The sequence below is a fragment of the Melanotaenia boesemani genome, chromosome 13 (assembly GCF_017639745.1).
Source record: "Melanotaenia boesemani isolate fMelBoe1 chromosome 13, fMelBoe1.pri, whole genome shotgun sequence".
Classification (NCBI taxonomy): Eukaryota; Metazoa; Chordata; class Actinopteri; order Atheriniformes; family Melanotaeniidae; genus Melanotaenia; species Melanotaenia boesemani.
This window is the reverse complement of record NC_055694.1, coordinates 580,244-602,713: the sequence shown is the minus strand read 5'-3', so window position 1 is coordinate 602,713 and position 22,470 is coordinate 580,244. Positions and strand designations below refer to the sequence as shown.

Sequence of the window (22,470 nt, the reverse complement as noted above, 5' to 3'; positions counted from 1 at the left end):
GGACATCTGTACAACCTGAGTCTGAGTCAGGATCCTATGCTGTGGAAGACGTCCTGCTTAGTTCCAATCCCCAAGAAGTCCAGGTCATCAGACCCGGTCCCCAAGCACATTGAAAACAACAACAAATTAATTAAATAAAAGCAGAAAGAAAAAGCTAAAATAAAATAAATAAAATGCAAGAAATTAAGTTCCAGTGTGAAAAACAACATTAAAACATGATCTAGTTAAAGATTCCAGCTTAAAGAACCAGATCCAGATCTGGACTGTAAATAAAAACTAGTCCATGCAGCAGAGAACAGGTGGGTCTTTAACCTGGATTTAAATAAACTGAGTGTTCCAGCTGATCTGAGGCTTTCTGGGAGTTTGTTCCAGACATGTGGAGCATAGAAGCTGAATGCAGCTTCTCCATGTCTGGTTCTGACTCTGGAACTGATAAGAACCTGGATCCAGATGACCTGAGGGTTCTGGTAGGTTCATACTGGGTCAAGAGGTCTCTGATGTATGTTGGTCCTAAACCATTCAGAGCTTTATAGACCAGCAGCAGAACTTTAAAGTCTATCCTCTGACGGACCGGCAGCCAGTGTAAAGACCTCAGAGCTGGACTGATGTGGCCCACTTTCTTGGTCTTAGTGAGGACTGGAGCAGCAGAGTTCTGGATCAGCTGCAGGTGTCTGACTGATGTTTTAGGTAGAACCTGTAAAAACACTGTTACAATAATCAAGCCGACTAAAGATGGAAGCTGGACTAGTTTTTCCAGGTCCTGCTGAGACATCAGATCTTTTACCCTTGATATGTTCTTAAGCTGATAGTAGGCTGACTTTGTGGTTCCCTTCATGTGGTTCTCAAAGTTGAGGTCTGAGTCCATCACTAGACCCAGATTTCTGGTCTGGTTGGTGGTTTTTAGGTCTGAGTCTTGTCTATATGTCTATTTGTCCGTCCGTTCTGGTGAAACCTGACACAATAACCCGTAAACTGATTTTGTATCTGGGAATATCTGGAATTTCAGATATCAGAATCAGATTGGAACCCTATAAAAACCGTGTCTGAACCCCGTTATTCACATGATTATCCGGATCACCTGGTTGTTTTCCAACTGAAAAACCTCTTGACAGGTTTTCTTACCCTTCTTCACCGCTTAGCTTTGATTGACAGCTCTTTAAGCCAATAGGAGTGTAAGTAAAGTGACGCATCAGCCAGACGATGAACGGGTTGTATGACCTCCAGCATCCAGTCACATGGAAGACTCGTAACTACAGATCTGTTTGTTTTAATCCTGAGACCAGCTTCAGACATTCATCTTCATCACATTTTATTCTTACTTTGTTTTAATAAGCAGATTTCAGCAGGTCTTTATTAATCAATGCATGTTATTTATGTTAACTTTACATCCTGGTTCCCCTTAGGACTGTCCCATCCTGCCATCCTCTGATTGGTGGAAAGAATCATCACTTCCTGTGTGTGTCAGCAACAAAAACAAAGCAGGAACAGCTGCATGTTTAAATATACGGAGGATTTATGGTTGTTTAAAGCCACATGACGAGAAGAAAAAACTTGCTGGATGTCCACCATCCTCCTCCTTTCGTTCTGGGTCGCCTTCTTCTTCGTTATAATGCAAGGAAGATGCTGCGCTGCTATGACATCATGATATGATGTCACACTGTCACTTAGCTGATGAGATATTGCTATCCAGCTGATAGCAGGTCAGGATACGGTTGCTGTGGAAATGCTGCAGAGATCAGGACTTAGCGAACCAAACACATTCATCATTGATTTTAAGATGATGAATAAATCCAGTTGGTTTCATGCTGAAGGGGTTCAGATGGTCCAGAACTACAGCAGAACGTTATTTCTTCCTCTTCTCATTTGCTTAAAGACTGGACAGGAAGTGACTGTGTGTTGCTGTTCAGGTCTGCTCTGGGTTACTGGAGTCCAGCAGGAAGGCCTGAGCTGTCTCTGGGAGAAAATCCCAGTCCAGAAGGTTGGGATCATCAGCATCCAACCTGACCTGGAACTGGTGAGGGAATTCTCCCTGAAGCCCTCTGGGAGAACAAACATACAGAGATTCCTTCAACTTCTAGGGTGCTGAACTCTGACAGCAACTTCTATCAATTTAACACTTTTAATTTATTTTCATTTAATGGCCTTTAAAGAGCTGAGGAGTGGGTGAAGCTTACAGGCTGCTGCTGGTGTTGTGGGCTGACTGCGGTCTGAGTCGGTTTATTAATGAAGGGGTCTGGCTGCATGCCAACGTTGGGATAAATAAAGTTTCTGAACCCGTCTAAGTCCTGCATGAAGCAACATGGCTGCAGTTTGTGGGTCTGAGACGTTGTTATATTCCTTCAGTCCAGGATGTCCAGCAGAGATGCAGTTGTCATGACAACAGACAAAAGGTTCAGTTCTGAACCAGGACTAGGCCAGACTTCAGACAGGTTTGATCCTGATATACTGATCCCAGTCCTGATCTGGTTTTCCAGCTGTCAGACGCAGTCACCAGGACACTCGGATGGACACACCTGTGAGTTTAATCTCATCTCAGAGACACTCAGACTGTTTCAGGACGACGTTCTGGACCAGTTTTCAGACGACACCAGAACCAAAACCTCCAGATGGTCCCAGAACAGTTCTCAGACTTGTTTGGGAATGCTGTCAAATGGAATTGGTTTGATTCTGGAGAAACCTGCGGGTTTCTGCAGGGTTTAGGTTCTGTGGAACCGGAGGACCGGCCTAGAACCAGAAGAATCCGGCAAAAAGTAGAAAAAGTTCTCTGTCACTCTGTGACATCATCGTGTAGTCCTCCTCTGATTGGCTGATCTACGACGGGAAGCAGATGGAGCAGCATTCCAGGCAGACTTCCAGGCAGTCGGAGGAGCTGCAACAGTTCTCCAACATCCCACAATCCAACACGGCCTGACACGCCTCCTCCGTGCAGGCCGCCTCCACGCAGCAGCAGCTGACCGCAACATCGCAGCATCCGGCTCCGCCCACTCCGCACGCCAGACACTCGCCGACAGCCGAACACATGGACAGCGTCTCGCAGAACAGGCAGGCCAGCAGGCAGTGAACACAGCAGTCTGCAGAGACACAAGCAGCCAGTTATTCCCGAAGTGGGCGGTCCCACACCGAACAGGAAATCACCAAAAAAACAAAAGAATGAAAACACTGAAATGAATTAAAACCAGTAAAGCCTCGTTTCCAGCGACGGGTCTGGATGTGGTCTGTAACCTCACTGCGTTTCCACAGCAAGCCTAACCTTACCTGAGAGGCGGAGCATCAGCGATAGCTGCCTCAGCTATGTAGCAGCGCGACGCCATCGCAGCGCGACGCCATCGCAGCGCGACGCCATCGCAGCGCTTCCTTAGAGCAGAACCAGAACACGAGTCAGAAACTACGGAGGATGGAGGTCGTCCACCAGTCTGGGTTCTTCTTTCTTGGCGGAGCTTCGTGACGCCATTTTAATGGAGATTTAATCAACAAAAAGAAAATCTGTTGTTCTGAACGAGGAGCCGTTCCTGCTTTGTTTTTATAGCAGGTCACACAGGAAGTGGCTTTTTTCTCCACCAATCAGCAGATTGCAGCGTGTCAGGCTCCACCCTCTCAGGTCGGGTGGGTTAGACTGGTACCCCAATGGAAGGGTCGGGTTGGATCTCAGGGCACCCTTCCCTGTTTTCATGTGTGGAAGCAACGCGCCCCGCCCCTGTCGGTGGAAACGGGGCTTTACTGGGTTTTTTGGAGTATCTCCACGCTTCAGTTTAAGCTTCTTCCAACTCTTCATACATCACGTCTCCGTTCCTTCGGCTCGCTGATAAACTAATTTCATGTTTTCTGTTTGGAAGTGAAGTTTGCTTTTGTTCCAAATAATTTTTTTCTTTCCAACTTTAACTTTTTTCCATTTAGAGCTAGCTGTTGTTCTCAGTCAGGAACTGATTATTTCCTCTGACAGAAGACAGAATCCTGCTAACATCATGCTAACCTCATGCTGACATCATGCTAATAATATGCTAACATCATGCTAACAATATGCTAAAATCATGCTAACATTATGCTAATAATATGCTAACATCATGCTAACAATATGCTAAAATCATGCTAACATTATGCTAACCTCATGCTGACATCATGCTAATAATATGCTAACATCATGCTAACAATATGCTAAAATCATGCTAACATTATGCTAATAATATGCTAAAATCATGCTAACATCATGCTAACCTCATGGTGACATCATGCTAATAATATGCTAACATCATGCTAACAATATGCTAAAATCATGCTAACATTATGCTAATAATATGCTAACATCATGCTAACAATATGCTAAAATCATGCTAACATTATGCTAACCTCATGCTGACATAATGCTAATAATATGCTAACATCATGCTAACAATATGCTAAAATCATGCTAACATTATGCTAACCTCATGCTGACATCATGCTAATAATATGCTAACATCATGCTAACAATATGCTAAAATCATGCTAACATTATGCTAATAATATGCTAACATCATGCTAACAATATGCTAAAATCATGCTAACATTATGCTAACCTCATGCTGACATCATGCTAATAATATGCTAACATCATGCTAACAATATGCTAAAATCATGCTAACATTATGCTAACCTCATGCTGACATCATGCTAACTGGTCCGACTTCATATCAAGACAAGTTTGCTCTGCTGGATTTTCTCTGTTCCACATCAGGATTAAGACGTTCTTCGTGTTCCAGGTAAAGATTCACAAAGTCCAGCTGGAAATTATCATTAATTTATAAATAACTGATAATTAAAATAAAATAAAAAATAAAAAAATGACATTTAGTTTGATGTTTAAAGTGAGAAGCAGGTTTGTGTTGACTTCTCTGTGAGTCTGTTGGTGGGAGGTGGAGCATCTGGTTCTGGGGGGACTGGGAGGGTCACCGTGTGGTCTGCAGAGATAAGCCGTCCATGCTGGATGTGTCCAGCTGATAGTGGTGAGACGGGGGTGTTCTTGCTTCTTTCTGGACTGTTTTTGTTCCCCTGCTGGGTCTAAAGGTCGACTCAGGACCAGCAGAACTTCCTGTGGAAGCTGTTCAAACAGGGCGAGAAAAACTAGCATCCAGATCCGGAGTTTGAATAACTCCAGCAGCAGAAATGAATAAATGTCTCCGTTTTTCTGCCTGCAGTGAAGTATTTCTGCTTTAGAAACTAAATAAGCTGAAAGAAAACAGTTTTTCAGTATGACACAAATATCAAGTTTCTTTGGGATAAATCAGATTTTTTCTCCAACTGCTGGAATCTGTTTGGCTCCATGAAGTCGGGATGATTTTGATTCTTTATTTATTTAGTAAATCTGATTTAAAACCGTCGACTTGAACAAACTTGTTACCAGTTGAAACAGTTAATTAAGTTGGTTCAGCTGGTTTCTTTTTACAGTGCTCAGAAACATCTCATCGGGATTTACGTGATGCTCGCTGTAACCATGGCAATAGAAGCAGCACCCGTCCCCATCGCCATGGTGACCCACAGAATCATGAAAAGAGCCATTAAAACATTTTCAACGAGTCCCGATAACACTTAAAATATCCCAAAACTTTTTCAAGACCTGAAAAAGTTCCATAAAGAGGTGGAGGGGATGTTCCACGTACAGCTGGTACTGGTTCGATTCCTGACCGCCGACTCTCACTGCGTCTTGCTGCTGTACGTACGAGCTCTTCGACATGTTTAAACCAGCTCAAAGACCTGGTGAAACCAGTCCACACAGAGCTCTACAACCACCACATGTCCTTACAGACGCCTCCAGGACACGTCCAGCGGGGGCTAAGGGGGCGGGGTTAATGCGGGCACGCGTGGGGTGCAGCGGACAGTTCGAGGGAACAGTTGACGGAGGTGGAGAAGACGCCCAGGCTGCAGGGACACCATCTCCTCTGGCAGACAACTAGACTAGCATTAAATATGAACCAGCTGAGCCAAAATTAACTTTGTTCTTGTTCTCGCCTCCAGAACAAAGGCCTTCGCTGTGGTGGAGTTTCGAACAAGTTTGAGGCCTTTTAACATCGCTGCATTACCAGACGACTCACCATCTCCAGCTACTTCCTTAATTTGTGCTGCATCCGTCCTAAAGGAGGCGTGGCTTTTAGGGGAGGATAAACACTTCTGTTTGGTCCTCTGATGATGACGTCCGTTACAGGGGGAGGGGCAAGAAGGAGGAGGAGGACTGCAGATGGGAGCAGAACAGTCCTCACCTGGGAGACAGAAATATGACATCACAAATGACTTCATAAGTGAGATCTGACACATCATGTTCCGATTGGTGGAGTTCCCCACGTTTCTGTTGCTGGAGAAGTTGAAAGATGTCATTGGAAGAGGAGGAGCTGTCCATCAATGAGTCCAACCTATCAGAGAGAGGGGGCGGAGCCTCACCTGCAAGAAGAAAATAACATGTATTTTGGAAAACATGGACGACTTTCAGAGTCTAAGACGTGACAGGAAGTTGAGACTTTTTCCTTCTCGTCTCTCTGGACTTTCACTTGTCTGTTTTCTTTGTCTCATCTCACGTTGTCTCTTTGTTACCATGGTTACTGCGCTCATCTGTCCTTTGTTGTGCAGCATCTTGGTCAACATGTTGTCTTTAAACATGCTTTTTAATAAAGTTGATTCCTTTTGTGTTGTTTATTCTCTTACCTGTGCCGCAATGTGGGAGCTTCCCATTGGCTTTTGGGTGCTCTGAGATGCATTCTGATTGGCTGTTGTCAGCGACACAGTGGTGTGACGTCACATCCATCCTGTGGAATGAAAAGAGAGTTCTGAAGCAGCCGATTTTATGACAGAAGAAGAAGAAACGAAGAGAAACTGTCCAATCAGTTCCTCTTCTGATGATTTAAACCTGAGCTTCTCTGGTCAGAACCAGGATCAGAACCAGGATCAGAACCTGAAATATTTCTACCTGCTTGTTTTTTAAAGGTTCATCAGAAGCAGCCAGTCCTTTAGTTCCCTGAATCATGACATCACTTTATTAATCAGCTGATCAGCACACATCACATGAAGCTGGCCCACTTTCTTTCCTGGTCCTGGTCCTGCTTCTGGTCCTGGTTCAGGTCTTTGTCCTGGTCCTGCTGCTTGTCCTTGTCCTTCTTCTGGTCCCAGTCCTGGTCCTGCTTCTGGTCCTGCTTCTGGTCTTGGTACTGGTCCTGCTGCTTGTCCTGGTTCCGGTCCTGGTCCTGCTGCTGGTCCTGGTTCTGGTACAGCTTCTGGTCCTGCTGCTGGTCCTGGTCCTGCTTCTGGTCCTGGTCCTGGTTCCGGTCCTTGTCCTGCTTCTGGTTCTGGTTCAGGTCCTGGTCCTGCTGCTTGTCCTGGTCCTGCTTCTGGTCCCGGTCCTGGTCCTTCTTCTGGTCCTGGTTCTGGTACTGCTTCTGGTCCTGCTGCTGGTCCTGGTCCCGGTCCTGGTCCTTCTTCTGGTCCTGGTTCTGGTACTGCTTCTGGTCCTGCTGCTGGTCCTGGTCCCGGTCCTGGTCCTTCTTCTGGTCCTGGTTCTTGTTTTTATGTTTAAATCAGAAAAACTTCATCAGCTGTTTCTGAAGCTGGAATTTTCTAGAACTTTGAAACTTTCCTGAAAAAACTTTGTTAAAGAAAACAGAAAAAAAATTTTGAAATGAGAAACTTTATGAAAACAAACAGAAAAGAGAGAAAGTTTTCTCACCTGCAGCTTCGGTGTCTTTCTGTCGGCAGCGGCTGCGCGTGTGTGCGACCGCTGCCTGCTGCACACACACACACTGCTCAAACAGCTGATGTCATCACACATCAGTCAGCTGCTCAAGTTCTGACATCACAGCTGACATCATAATGAGACCACAAAGTTTTTAAAGAAGCTGAAAAAAGATTTCTGTAAAATCATAAAATCAAGAATCAAGTTTCAGAGAAAACTCATCAGGGGCCAAAATTCAGTCTTTTCTTCTTCTCTGGTTTTATCCTCAGAAGTTTAGTTTCCTTTTGCACAGAAAGTATTTTTCTCTTTGAATTTTCCAGATTCTCCAGCAGACGTGGATGCGTCAGTGCTGCCCCCTGCTGGACGCAGTCAGACCTGATCGATGAGCTGATCGATGAGCTGATCGATGAGCTGATCGATGAGCTGTGGAGGGAAAACATGCCGTCATGAAGCACAAACACACAGTTAATGGTTAATTCAGTGTTTACCTGCCTGGTTTTCGGGGCTGATGCTGAGCAAGGCCGGAGTTAAATCGACTCCTGGAATCATGTTCTGCTCCTTCTGCTCGGTTTTTCTTTAGCTAGTAACTAGCAGGTCAAACCTGCCGCCTCATGAGTCGCAGCATTTCTACTGACTCCACCAGGATATTTTATCTGGGATGATTCGCAGGTGAGGCAGTGAACCAATCAGACGTCCCGATCTGTTGACGAGCTGCAGTGACAGTTTACTTAATTTCATGATGCAGCTTGAGCATGACGTTATTTAATAGTGAAATAATTATGTGTATTTTACAATTATTTCAATTAATTATTTATCAATTAGCTTAAAAACTAATTTCACAAATGATTAATTAAATAATCTATTAATTTATTTCCAATTTTTATTAATGACTGACATGTTTAAGTTGTTATATATGTTCAATTCATATGTTTATTTCTCATATTAGTTAATAAACGACACATTAAAGTAGTTTTCGAAAAATGTATTTATTTATTTAATGTATTTAGTTTCAATTCAACTAAATTAATCAAATATTTAATTAATTATTCAATATTGTATTACTGTGATGGACTGGCGACCTGTCCAGGTGTCCAGGTGTACCTGTACAGGTGTACCTGCCTCTCACCTGTTAAGTGCTGGGATAGGTTCCAGCTCCTCCTGCGACTCTCATTGGACTAAGAAAGGTGTAGAATTCAATGACTGAATGGAATTTATGTATTTAATTATGGCCCTGTTCGCCTTCCGTAGAAACTAGACCTCGTTCCTCAAACTGCTCCTTGGGAATAAATAAGGTTTTTTAAATTGAAATGAATCGTTGTATACTTCCGGCCAGCAGGGGGCGACATGCTGCATCATGTTCCGTCATCAAATCCGTAGAAGAAGAAGGACGAAGATGGAGCGAAAACAAAGAGGTTCCTGCATGTTTTGGTAAAGAACCGAACAGAACCGCAGTTCGGCCGGAAGTTCGGTTCTACTTCTTCATGGTGAGTCCGCCGCTCGTGACTCTTGTTGCACCGAGGGACGGATTCGCCGTAGAGTCCGGACCGGATCCGTTCCGCCGTAGAAACCAATGTAAAACCGAACCGGGTCTTAACGGCCGGAGTCTGGTTTAACGGTACGGGGACAAACCGGACCGGACTAGCAGAAGAGGGGGCGCAGAGACCGCCAGGGTCCACCCGTGGGGAGAAAATTTAGGGCTGTCTCAGAAACGGTTCGGGTTCGCGGGTCTAACTGAAGTGGTTCTGGTCCTGAAACCTTTCTGAAAGAAGGGAAGCGTATAGGGGACCCGGAGGCTCCATGTCAGGGTTTAAGATCCGGTCTATAAGGTCCACATCCGTGAGTGTGGTTTTTGCTCTGATGTGGTCCACAGAAGAACCGTGGTCCTGATAAAGAAGGCCCTCTAGTTTTCAGGGTTCATATGGAGTGTTCTGGTTTCAATGTGGACCTGGTCTGATGGATCGAGAAGCTCCAGGTTATGGTCTGCAGAGTCTTCAGGAGTCAGATCCAGTACCTGGTCCGATGGAGGCTGGGTCCTCATCTGCTAAGACAAGATACAGTTTTACCGAACTGCTTCACATCTTACCAGGTGGTGCAAACCTCACCTGTTCTGGGGGAAAGCTCCGCCCCCTGTGGCTAAGTGGCCTCCTCTGCACCCTGTAGAAACTTCCCTCTAGGTTCTAATTACACTCAGACATCATGGTTACATCGTGGTTACTGCCCCTCAGTTTTAATCACAAACAACACACACACATGACCGGGGAAGGGGTTCTCTCACACCCCTGTTTCCTGGGCGCCACCAGGGGTGGGCAGAGGGAGGTGGTTGCCCCGGGATGCTGACGGGGTGGCTGCTGACCCTGGGGGGGGTCCAGTCTGCCCGATCTGGGTGAGGTGGAAGGGGGGGCTGGATTTGGGGCTCGCTGTCCTCTGGTCTGCTAGGGATGTGTCCCACAGGGCGTGGTGGGAGGGAAGGAAAAAAAGATAAGGCTGTCAGAAGCAACGCGTTAACAGCGGAAACTAGTTTATGTAATTAATCAGGTTAATATTTTGGGGCGGCGTGACGAGCGCCACACATCCGTCATGTGGACGAGGAGAGACGGAGAAGATCAGCCACACCTGAACTTTTCCTGTTTTTATTTGAACTCATCCTGCGTCCTGCAGCAACATGGCCGCTCTAGAGGATCTCTGGTCTCTCTGTTTGTGCAGCAGCTGCTTCCTCCTCCTCTCATGTTGCTCCGTGAATCATGGCGGCTGTCGGTGATCAGCTGATCGGCTTTTCTCTCGTTGTGTTTATGGATCAGCTGAGAAGGAGGAAACTAGCTGTTCATGGTTCACACCGTCACATATTTACCCCAAAGTCTTGTTGTTAGCAGGACCTTCTCTAACATGGTAGCTGCTGGTGGTAGACAGGGTTTATACTTCAGCTGTGCAGGGGCGGGTCTAGAAAAGTTCTGATGGGGGGCCAGGAGCCCTGACCAGGAAAAGGGGGGCACATATGAGACCTTTTTTAGGTCTAGATTTGATGAAACATTGAACTGATTATTACAACTAAAGTGGTCATGTAATGTAAAAAAGTGAATAAAAACCATTAAAACAAGCAGCCAATGATGTGTTTTATCAGCAGGTGTTTGCTTTGGGTGAAGCTGCTGTAGGACTTTTATCACTGCTGCACAAACACACTTCAATGATAAAAAGAAAAAAGCTGTTTTCATTCAGATCATCAGTTTTATCAGTTTCTTCATCAATGTCGGTTGTTTAACTTCTAACTAACTAACTACTCTCTTCTATCTCCACCACCTGCTCAGCCTCCCACTGTGCTGACTGCAGAAATGTTTGCTTCCTACTTCACTGAAAAGGTCGCTACCATCAGTAACCAATTCACTGAGCCGGACCAACTCAGCCTTACCAAACCAGCTACTGGTGCCTCACTCTGCTCCTTCTGCTCTCTAAATGAGGACCAAGTCTCTAAACTTCTAGTCAACTCAAAACCCACAACCTGTCCTCTTGATCCTGTTCCCTCTGACATCCTGCAGAGCATTTTACCTACAATCAAACCTGCAGTAACCATATTATTACCTCCTCTCTTAAATCCGGTGTCTTTCCCTCTGCCTTCAAGCAAGCTCGGGTTCCCCCGCTGCTGAAGAAACCCACACTCAACCCAGCCCAGGTTGAAACTACCGGCCGGTCTCACTGCTTCCATTCATGTCTAAATTACTAGAACGTGCCGTCTTCAGTCAGGTCTCACAGTTCCTCCAAGACAACAACCTGTTAGATCCATATCAGTCTGGCTATAGGCAAGGTCACTCTACTGAAACTGCTCTCCTGTCAGTTACTGATTCCCTACGGGTTGCCAGATCCACCGGTCAATCCTCAGTCCTTATACTGCTGGACCTGTCTGCTGCCTTTGACACGGTCCACCATCATATACTGTTCTCCAAACTCTTGGAGCTTGGCATCTCAGGATCTGTCCTCTCGTGGTTTATGTCCTACCTCACAGGAAGATCCTTCAAAGTATCTTGGTGAGGGGGCGTGTCCAGATCACATGGGCTGACAACAGGGGTGCCTCAGGGCTCGGTGCTTGGCCCTCTTCTCTTTTCACTATACACCTCCTCACTCGGTGCATCATTAGCTCTCATGGTTTCTCCTACCACTGCTATGCAGATGACACTCAGCTTTTCCTCTCTTTCCCACCTGACGACACAACGTCTCAATGTGAATATCAGCATGTTGCTGATATCTCCGCATGGATGAAGGATCACCACCTTCAGCTAAATCTGTCCAAGACCGAGCTTATTGTCTTTCCAGCCAATCCTTCCTTACCGCCACAGATAAGCGTGCAGCTTGACTCCATCACACTAGTGCCCACGTCTTCTACCAGGAATCTTGGTGTCATGGTAGACAACCAGCTGACCTTTAAGGACCATGTTGCCTCGGTCGCTCGATCTTGCCGATTTGCTCTCTTCAACATCAGGAGGATCAGACCCTACATGACTGAACACACGGTCCAGCTCCTGGTCCAGGCTCTGGTCATTTCACGCATTGACTACTGCAACTCCTTACTGGCTGGCCTGCCTGCATGCTCAGTTAAACCTCTGCAGATGATCCAGAACGCAGCAGCACGTCTGGTCTTCAACCAGCCCAAAAGAGCTCATGTCACTCCGCTGCTAATCGCTCTCCACTGGCTTCCAGTTGCAGCGCATCAGATTCAAAGCTCTGCTTCTGGCTTACAAAACAATAACCCAAACGGCTCCGGTCTACCTCCACTCCTTATTCCAGAGCTACACTCCCTCTCCACAGTTACGCTCTGCCAGTGAAAGACGCCTAGTGCTCCCACCACAAGGTGGCGCCACATCAGTAGCTAGACTCTTCTCCTCTGTTGTTCCCCGGTGGTGGAACCATCTACCAAACTCCGTCCGATCCGCAGAGTCCTTATCCACTTATAAAAGCAAGTTAAAGACTCAGTTGTTTAAGGAGCATTTCCACACTTAGCTTAACTCTTCTACTCAGAATGAGGTAGAAAGATTTGTCCAGATCTTTGGATCAGCCAGGTACTGAAGAAGCTGCTGCACTTATGTCCAAGATGATGTTTGATGAAATCATGATCTCGTATTTAAACAAAATGACTTTAAAAAAAAAAAAATTATATGCACTGCCTCTAGCACTACATGACACACCTGGTCCAACTGGTCTCAAAGCGGTCTGACTATCACTTAATTATGACGTCCTGCTTGTTTGAATTCAAGCTTGTCTTGTTCTTCCTCTCAAATGTAAGTCGCTTTGGATAAAAGTGTTTGCTAAATGACTGTAGAATAGAGAGTGTAGAGAGAACTGCTGGTTTTAGGACAGAAATTATCACCATGGAGACGGTTGGTGAGATTATGATGTATGAAATCTGCATTTTGATCTAGAACACGGTGGAGATGGTTTAGAACAACATGTAGAAGTACATTACATGCTGCATTTACTGACCCTAGGAGATCTGATGTTTACCCAAGAGAAGGTCAGTTAACGGTAAATATTTGTAGCATCGGCTCGTTCTGGTGATACGATGCAGTAAAACAGACAGATTTCAGGTGATTAATTGTGATTAATTTGTAAGCTGTGATTAATCTGAATAAAAATTTTAATAATTTGACAGCCCTAAAAAAGACGGATGATTTTCACACTGACAACGTTCAGCTCCTCTTGAGTTAAAAATGACCTTTGATTTTAAATCCTGTGTTTATGGTTTGTTTGCTTGCTTTTTACTTAGTCTGAGGAAGCTTCACGAGCCAAGCATGGCCTGGAGGAGGAAGAGGAGGGCGAAGGAGTGGAGGGAGGTGAAGAAGAAGGTGGAGGAAGAGGAGATGTTTCCATGGAAACCCCCAGTGCTCCAGTTTACTGTACCTGCAGGAAACCAGACATCAACTGTTTCATGATGTAAGAATCTTTCTTCTTTGAACAGCTGATGAAGCAGAAATAAAAGCAGTTGCTGAAGTGGAACCTGTTTCTGTTCCACAGAGGCTGCGACAGCTGCACCGAGTGGTTCCACGGCAACTGTATCGGCATTTCAGAGAAAGCAGCCAAAGCCATCAGAGTGTGGTACTGTCCGTCCTGCAGAGGTCAGCGTCCCACAGTGTCCCTGCTCACGCAGCAAAATGTCCGCCTGTCTCCAACACACTGATGTTCTGCCCCCTGCTGGCAAAAAGTAACTTTTACAATCAGCTGTAAGACACGTGTTAGCTGTAGCTTAGCGCTTAGCTTTGCATTAGCCCTTCACCATGTTGTTGCTGCTATTAGTTTTAAATTATGTCATGGCAGCTGTTAGCGGTTAGCTCTCAGCTGTATGTTAGCGGTTAACTCTCAGCTGTGTGTTAGCGGTTAGCTCTGAGCTGTATGTTAGCGGTTAGCTCTCAGTTGTAAGTTAGCAGTTAGCTCTCAGCTGTATGTTAGCGGTTAGCTCTCAGCTGTATGTTAGCGGTTAGCTCTCAGCTGTATGTTAGCGGGTAGCTCTCAGCTGTATGTTAGCGGTTAGCTCTCAGCTGTATGTTAGCGGTTAACTCTCAGCTGTATGTTAGCGGGTAGCTCTCAGCTGTAAGTTAGCGGGTAGCTCTCAGCTGTGTGTTAGCGGGTAGCTCTCAGCTGTATGTCAGCGGTTAGCTCTCAGCAGTATGTTAGCGGGTAGCTCTCAGCTTTATGTCAGCGGTTAGCTCTCAGCTGTATGTTAGCGGGTAGCTCTCAGCTGTATGTTAGCGGGTAGCTCTCAGCTGTATGTCAGCGGTTAGCTCTCAGCTGTATGTGAGCGGTTAGCTCTCAGCTGTATGTTAGCGGGTAGCTCTCAGCTGTATGTTAGCGGTTAGCTCTCAGCTGTATGTTAGCGGTTAGCTCTCAGCTGTATGTTAGCGGGTAGCTCTCAGCTGTATGTTAGCGGTTAGCTCTCAGCTGTATGTTAGCGGTTAGCTCTCAGCTGTATGTTAGTGGGTAGCTCTCAGCTGTAAGTTAGCGGTTAGCTCTCAGCTGTATGTTAGCGGGTAGCTCTCAGCTGTATGTCAGCGGTTAGCTCTCAGCTGTATGTTAGCTGTTAGCTCTCAGCTGTATGTTAGCGGGTAGCTCTCAGCTGTGTGTTAGCAGGTAGCTCTCAGCTGTGTGTTAGCGGGTAGCTCTCAGCTGTATGTGGTTAGCTCTCAGTCATGTGTTAGCGGTTAGCTCTCAGCTGTATGTTAGCGGGTAGCTCTCAGCTGTATGTTAGCTGTTAGCTCTCAGCTGTATGTTAGCGGGTAGCTCTCAGCTGTATGTTAGCGGTTAGCTCTCAGCTGTGTGTTAGCGGGTAGCTCTCAGTTGTATGTGGTTAGCTCTCAGTCATGTGTTAGCGGTTAGCTCTCAGCTGTATGTTAGCGGGTAGCTCTCAGCTGTGTGTTAGCGGGTAGCTCTCAGCTGTATGTGGTTAGCTCTCAGTCATGTGTTAGCGGTTAGCTCTCAGCTGTATGTCAGCGGGTAGCTCTCAGCTGTATGTGAGCGGTTAGCTCTCAGCTGTATGTCAGCGGGTAGCTCTCAGCTGTATGTTAGCGGTTAGCTCTCAGCTGTATGTTAGCGGGTAGCTCTCAGCTGTATGTCAGCGGTTAGCTCTCAGCTGTATGTTAGCGGGTAGCTCTCAGCTGTGTGTTAGCGGGTAGCTCTCAGCTGTATGTGGTTAGCTCTCAGTCATGTGTTAGCGGTTAGCTCTCAGCTGTATGTTAGCGGGTAGCTCTCAGCTGTATGTTAGCTGGTAGCTCTCAGCTGTATGTTAGCGGGTAGCTCTCAGCTGTATGTTAGCGGGTAGCTCTCAGCTGTGTGTTAGCGGGTAGCTCTCAGTTGTATATGGTTAGCTCTCAGTCATGTGTTAGCGGTTAGCTCTCAACTGTATGTCAGCGGGTAGCTCTCAGCTGTGTGTTAGTGGGTAGCTCTCAGCTGTATGTTAGCGGGTAGCTCTCAGCTGTATGTTAGCGGGTAGCTCTCAGCTGTATGTGAGCGGTTAGCTCTCAGCTGTATGTTAGCGGGTAGCTCTTAGCTGTATGTTAGCGGTTAGCTCTCAGCTGTATGTTAGCGGTTAGCTCTCAGCTGTATGTGAGCGGTTAGCTCTCAGCTGTATGTTAGCGGTTAGCTCTCAGCTGTAAGTTAGCGGTTAGCTCTCAGCTGTATGTTAGCGGGTAGCTCTCAGCTGTAAGTTAGCGGTTAGCTCTCAGCTGTATGTTAGCAGGTAGCTCTCAGCTGTATGTCAGCGGTTAGCTCTCAGCTGTATGTTAGCTGTTAGCTCTCAGCTGTATGTTAGCGGGTAGCTCTCAGCTGTATATTAGCGGGTAGCTCTCAGCTGTGTGTTAGCGGGTAGCTCTCAGCTGTATGTGGTTAGCTCTCAGTCATGTGTTAGCGGTTAGCTCTCAGCTGTATGTTAGCGGGTAGCTCTCAGCTGTATGTTAGCTGTTAGCTCTCAGCTGTATGTTAGCGGGTAGCTCTCAGCTGTATGTTAGCGGGTAGCTCTCAGCTGTGTGTTAGCAGGTAGCTCTCAGTTGTATGTGGTTAGCTCTCAGTCATGTGTCAGCGGTTAGCTCTCAGCTGTATGTTAGCAGGTAGCTCTCAGCTGTATGTGGTTAGCTCTCAGTCATGTGTTAGCGGTTAGCTCTCAGCTGTATGTTAGCGGGTAGCTCTCAGCTGTATGTTAGCTGTTAGCTCTCAGCTGTATGTTAGCGGGTAGCTCTCAGCTGTATGTGGTTAGCTCTCAGTCATGTGTTAGCGGTTAGCTCTCAGCTGTATGTTAGCGGGTAGCTCTCAGCTGTATGTTAGCTGTTAGCTCTCAGCTGTATGTTAGCGGGTAGCTCTCAGCTGTATGTGGTTAGCTCTCAGTCATGTGTTAGCGGTTAGCTCTCAGCTGTATGTTAGCGGGTAGCCCTCAGCTGTGTGTTTGCAGGTAGCTCTCAGTCGTGTTAATGATTAGTTTGCAGGCGTATGTTAGCTGTTAGCTCTCAGCTGTATGTTAGCTGTTAGCTCTCAGCTGTGTGTTGTATCATTTTTAGACAGAGAACCATCCCTAGAGATTAAATACCGACAGAAGAAGACTAAAGAGAGGGACGACAAAGAGGCGGAGCCTGACAGAGCTGATAAAAGTGATGGCGACAGAAGCTCCACCCCGCAGTCCAAGATTGACAGAAGGCGGGGCTCTCAGGTAACTGAGGTTGCAGGAGGTGGGGTTCTCGGGTAATACGATGAGCAGAGGCGGGGCAATCAGGCTGGAGCTTCAGCTGCTTCCATCTTCACTGTTTGATCTGCTGTCAGATCAGCCGGCAGGTGAAACGTTGACCTTCATCTTTGAGTCTTCATCTGTGTGTGTTTTTGCAGATCAAGCGTTCAGCCCGGATGTGCGGCGAGTGTGACGCCTGTCTGAGGACAGAGGACTGCGCTCAGTGCGACTTCTGCAAAGACATGAAGAAGTTTGGAGGTCCAAACAAAATCCGGCAGAAGTGTCGGCTCCGTCAGTGTGAGGTCCGAGCTCGGGTACGTGATCCAGTTCAGCTCCAGCGCATCATCCAGTGTAATTTAAACACGCCCAGTCTAGTCAGCCAATCATACGCCAAGTGTCACCTGTTGCTATGGTAACAGGGTAGCGAAGCCTACAGAGCCGCTAACAGCTGTTGTCATCACATGCTGTGTCTGAACAGAAGATGCTTCGAGTCAGAGATGAGGAGATTAGTTGCAGCAGCAGGGGGCGTGGCCTGTTGAGGAGAGGGGCAGGGCATCATACAGAGGAGGATGAGGAAGAAGAGGAGGAAGAAGGGTTCAGTGAGAGTGAGCTGGAGCTTTATGAGCAGTACAAAGCTGCCGGATACAGAGACCTGGTGAGTGAGAATTTCTGACCAATCAGACACTGCGCAGGCACTTCCTGTATGGTGATACAACTTCCTGTTGCAGGTGTGGCACAGCGAGGAAGAGGAGGATGCTCAGTCTGACTCTCTGAGGAAGAAGGCTGTGAAGGTGAAACACGTGAAGAGACGAGAAAAGAAACCGGAGAAGAAGGTGATGACAGGTAGATGACATGTTTGAAGATGTCACAGATGATGTCACTAATATGATTGTCCTCCTGCAGAAGTCCGTGTCTGCTCCGAAGGAGGAGGCGAAGCCGCGGCGCCACAAAGTCAAGCAGCGCCACAGAGAGCGTGTACGGCACAGCGAACGAGCAGGAGAGGGCGGACCTAAAGAAGTGGGCGGGGCTACAAGACAGTGTCTGGGACCGAGCTGCATCCAACCGGCGAGGAACAACTCCAAGTACTGCTCCGAGGACTGTGGCATGAAACTCGCCGCCAAGTGAGTTCGATGCCGACGCAGCGCTGATGAGTCAGGTTTAAACCGGTTCTGTTTCAGTCCGGTGTGATTCTGACGCGATGGCGTCCGTCAGGCATAGGTCGGGTTTAAACTGGTTCTGTTTCCGTCCCTCAGTCGGATCTACGAGATCCTCCCTCAGAGGATCCAGCAGTGGCAACAGAGTCCCTGCATTGCCGAGGAGATGGGTCGGAGGCAGCTGGAGCGAATCAGAAAGGAGCAGCAGGCCGCCAGGCTCCGCCTCACGCTGATGGAGAAACGTTTCCATGAGCTAGAGGGCATCATCGCCAACGCCAAGCTGCAACAGGTCCAAGAACACGAGGAGGTTGGTGACGCTGTCAGACTGTCCACTTTTACCTGGGTTCAGATGTTAGCTAGTCTCTGACCCATATGTCCGTCTGCAGGTGACTGAGGGTGACGGCGACGACACCGACCTCCAGATCTTCTGTGTTTCCTGCAGTCACCCCGTCAACCCCAAGGTGGCGCTGCGACACATGGAGAGGTGCTACGCTAAGGTCGGTTTCACAAAGACGGAAAATTCTGTAGAAACAAACCGAACAATGTGATGCAACAGAAGGTAATAACCCGATTCACTGAAATTAACGTCCAGATGTTTTCTGGTTCCAAGGTTTTAAAAACTTAAACAGATCCCAGACAACTAGAAGTACAGTTCTGATCCAGACTTGTTTCTTATATTTCCATGAAAACAGGAAACTGCTGATTTATTGAAACATGTTCCAACATATATATAAATCTAGTATCTGAGTCAGAGTCACAATCGGGCCGGTTCTAAGGACCAGTCAGAACCCAGCCAGAATCAGGCCATAATCCAGCCAGAACCCAACCAGAATCAGGCCATACACCAGCCAGAATCAGGCCAGAATCTGGCCATAATCCTGAAAGAAAACCCAGTCAGAATCAGGCCGTACTCCAGCCAGAATCCGACCATAATTAGCCAGAATCTGGCCATAATCCAGCCAGAATCAGGCCATACACCAGCCATAATCCATTCAGAATCTGGTCATAATCCAGAAAGAACGCAGCCAGAATCTGACCATAATCTAGCCAGAACCCAGCCAGAATCAGGCCATACTCCAGCCAGAATCAGGCCATACTCCAGCCAGAATCAGGCCATAATCCAGCCAGAATCTGGCCATAATCCAGCAAGAACCCAACCAGAATCAGGCCATAATCTAGCCAGAACCCAGCCAGAATCAGGCCATACTCCAGCCAGAATCAGGCCATAATCCAGCCAGAATCTGGCCATAATCCAGCAAGAACCCAACCAGAATCAGGCCATAATCTAGCCAGAACCCAGCCAGAATTAGGCCATAATCTAGCCAGAACCCAGCCAGACCCGAGCTAGAATCAGGCCAGGATTCAGCCGCTACAGGATAACTGGCCGATTTTTGTCCCAATCTCCCCCTTATGAGCCAAGCTAGCCCACATCCCCGCCGTCTCTATGGCTTCTTCCACATGAAGTCCCGTGTGACTACGTGAGATTTGTCATATGGAGCGGGAAGAACCTGAAACTCTTGTACGACCGGCTTTTTGTTATCGTCAAGGATGTGGTCCTGATCCTGTAACGTGCCTTTAGCAGAACTGGACTAATCAGAACTCTGTCTCTGTCCAACAGTACGAGAGTCAGACTTCATTTGGTTCCATGTATCCAACAAGAATAGAGGGGTAAGACCTTCTGCCTGTCTCTGTCTCCTTCCTGTCCCTGTCTCATGTCTCTTGTCTCCTTCCTGTCTAATGTCTCCGTCCTGTCCCTGTCTCAGGGCTCCTTCCTGTCTCATGTCTCCTTCCTGTCCTTGTCTCCTGTCTCCATCCTGTCTCATGTCTCCTGCCTGTCCCTGTCTCAGGTCTCCTTCCTGTGTCATGTATCCTTCCTGTCCTTGTCTCCTGTCTACTTCCTCTCCCCTGTCTCCTGTCTCCTTCCTGTCTCATGCCTCCTGTCTCCTTCCTGTCCCTGTCTCAGGGCCACCAGGTTGTTCTGTGACGTCTACAACCCTCAGAGTAAGACCTACTGTAAGCGGCTGCAGGTTTTGTGTCCAGAACATTCCAGAGATCCGAAGGTACGTCTCCTCCGGTTTTACATCTGAAAGGGGACGCCGTCGTTCTGGGGCTGGTCTCAGGACCTGCCCTCCGTTGTGTTTCAGATCCCGGCAGACGAGGTGTGTGGATGTCCTCTGGTGAAAGACGTGTTCGAGCCGACCGGAGAATTCTGCCGCATCTCCAAGAGGAAATGCAACAAACATTACTGCTGGGAGAAGCTGCGGCGGGCCGAGGTGGACCTGGAGAGAGTCCGCGTGGTAACCCCTTCAACCCAGCTTTATTCACACCGCACACAGAGGACACAGACACTCACCACCTGTCCATCTGTTTGTCCATCAGTGGTACAAGTTGGACGAGCTGTTCGAGCAGGAGAGGAATCTCAGGACTGCCATGACCAATCGGGCCGGGTTGTTGGCTCTAATGCTGCACCAGACCATCCAGCACGACCCGATCACCACAGACCTGCGGTCCACCAAGGACAGGTAGACCGGTGGAGACGGACACCCAGGTAGAAGGACTCTCTAGGACTCCTGTAGATGTAGTTTGTAAATAGAGCCGCAGCAGAGACAGTCGGTCACCACAGAACCAAAACCACTGAAACTGCCTGGTTAGACCTGAACCTGTTTAGACCTGAACCCGGTTAGACCTGGACCTGTCTGTTTCTGATCCAAATAATTCAGAACTTCAGAACCAAATTATTTCCTGTGATCACTGAGATGATCTCCGGTTCTGGTTCTGGTTCGGACTCAGGATCAGGTTTTTCAGACGTTCAGGAGGTCCAGTTTCAGGTTCTGATTGTTTGGTGGTTTGATCTAGAGTCAGCTGCTGGTCTGAGGCCAGACTACCCACAACCCCCTGTCCAGTCAATGACCTTACTGTTGCCATGGAAACAGGCCCTGAGCCTGGATGATAAAACACTACGACCTCGGAGCAACGAAGTAGGAAGTGTTGTTGTTGTTGTTGTTGTTGTTGATGATGTTGTTGATGTTGTGACGTTTTTACTGAAGTTTGATTAAAACTGATCAAATTCCTGTTTGCCTAGTTTTTTTTCTTCCTGTTTCAGTTTTTTCTTCTCATGTAGGAAACAAGGTTTTCCTCGTTATGAACACAGTAAACAGCAGAGCAGGTTTTTCTCTGCGTCACATCCTAGTAGAAGACGAGTGTTTCACAGCGGGAGCAGGACGAAGAGCAAGAAAAAGAAAAGAAGTTAAAACAGAAAGAAAAAACTAAAATAAAATAGATAAAACAGAAACATAGTTCCAGTGTGGGGAATTAACAGCTGTTCTGATAGAAATCAGCAAATAGAAAAGTTTTAACCCTGATGTAAAACTGCTGAGTCAGCAGACCTGCAGGTTTCTGGGAGTTTGTTCCACATGTGAGGAGCATAAAGCTGAACGCTGCCTCTCCACGTTTAGTTCTGACTCTGGGAACAGAAAGCAGACCTGACCCTGATGACCTGAGGGATCTGGTTCATAACCAACCAGAAGATCCTGAATGGATTCTGGTCCTAAACCACTCAGGTCTTTGTAAACTAACAGCAGGAAGTCAGTGTAAAGATCTGAGGACTGGAGTTCTAGGATCTACTTTCCTGGTCTTAGTGAGGACTGGAGGTCTAGGATCTACGTTCCAGGTCTTAGTGAGGACTGGAGGTCTAGGATCTACGTTCCTGGTCTTAGTGAGGACTGGAGGTCTAGGATCTATGTTCCTGGTCTTAGTGAGGACTGGAGTTCTAGGATCTACTTTCCTGGTCTTAGTGAGGACTGGAGTTCTAGGATCTACTTTCCTGGTCTTAGTGAGGACTGGAGTTCTAGGATCTACTTTCCTGGTCTTAGTGAAGACTGGAGTTTTAGGATCTACTTTCCTGGTCTTAGTGAGAACTGGAGTTCTAGGAGCTACTTTCCTGGTCTTAGTGAGGACTAGAGTTCTTGGATCTAATTTCCTGGTCTTAGTGAGGACTGGAGTTCTTGGATCTACTTTCCTGGTCATAGTGAGGACTGGAGTTCTAGGATCTACTTTCCTGGTCATAGTGAGGACTGGAGGTCTAGGATCTACGTTCCTGGTCTTAGTGAGGACTGGAGGTCTAGGATCTACGTTCCTGGTCTTAGTGAGGACTGGAGGTCTAGGATCTATGTTCCTGGTCTTAGTGAGGACTGGAGGTCTAGGATCTACGTTCCAGGTCTTAGTGAGGACTGGATTTCTAGGATTTACGTTCCTGGTCTTAGTGAGGACTGGAGTTCTAGGATCTACTTTCCAGGTCTTAGTGAGGACTGGAGGTCTAGGATCTACGTTCCTGGTCTTAGTGAGGACTGGAGGTCTAGGATCTATGTTCCTGGTCTTAGTGAGGACTGGAGTTCTAGGATTTACGTTCCAGGTCTTAGTGAGGACTGGAGTTCTAGGAT

General features: G+C 47.2%; 2 protein-coding genes across 4 annotated transcripts; one reads left to right on the top strand and one right to left on the bottom strand.

The window, feature by feature from the left end:
* Positions 1 to 1,295: 1,295 nt before the first annotated feature.
* zgc:113363 (uncharacterized protein LOC791449 homolog) lies at positions 1,296 to 8,060 on the bottom strand. Of its 3 annotated transcripts, XR_006012376.1 has the most exons (6): positions 7,685 to 8,060; positions 6,670 to 6,770; positions 6,313 to 6,408; positions 6,066 to 6,230; positions 2,175 to 3,071; positions 1,296 to 2,039 (listed from the first exon to the last, which is right to left on the bottom strand). XR_006012376.1 is itself a non-coding variant. In XM_042002896.1 (5 exons), the coding sequence occupies exons 2-5, from the start codon at positions 6,767 to 6,769 to the stop codon at positions 2,812 to 2,814; spliced, it is 621 nt and encodes a 206-aa protein (XP_041858830.1). In that variant the 5' UTR covers position 6,770; positions 7,685 to 8,060; the 3' UTR covers positions 1,296 to 2,811. The 3 variants fall into 3 exon arrangements, 2 of the variants coding, with proteins under 2 accessions (XP_041858830.1, XP_041858831.1); XM_042002896.1 differs by having other exon boundaries at positions 1,296 to 3,071; XM_042002897.1 differs by lacking the exon at positions 7,685 to 8,060 and adding an exon at positions 6,932 to 7,243 and having other exon boundaries at positions 1,296 to 3,071.
* A 906-nt stretch (positions 8,061 to 8,966) lies between these two features.
* Positions 8,967 to 21,102, top strand: cxxc1a (CXXC finger protein 1a). Its single transcript, XM_042002877.1, has 14 exons — positions 8,967 to 9,174; positions 13,440 to 13,606; positions 13,688 to 13,788; positions 16,714 to 16,862; positions 17,036 to 17,191; positions 17,356 to 17,532; positions 17,606 to 17,710; positions 17,781 to 17,998; positions 18,131 to 18,338; positions 18,418 to 18,528; positions 19,650 to 19,699; positions 19,995 to 20,091; positions 20,176 to 20,328; positions 20,411 to 21,102. Exons 1-14 carry the CDS (start codon positions 8,998 to 9,000, stop codon positions 20,555 to 20,557), a joined length of 2,016 nt encoding a protein of 671 aa, XP_041858811.1. The 5' UTR covers positions 8,967 to 8,997; the 3' UTR covers positions 20,558 to 21,102.
* The last annotated feature ends 1,368 nt before the right edge of the window (positions 21,103 to 22,470 follow it).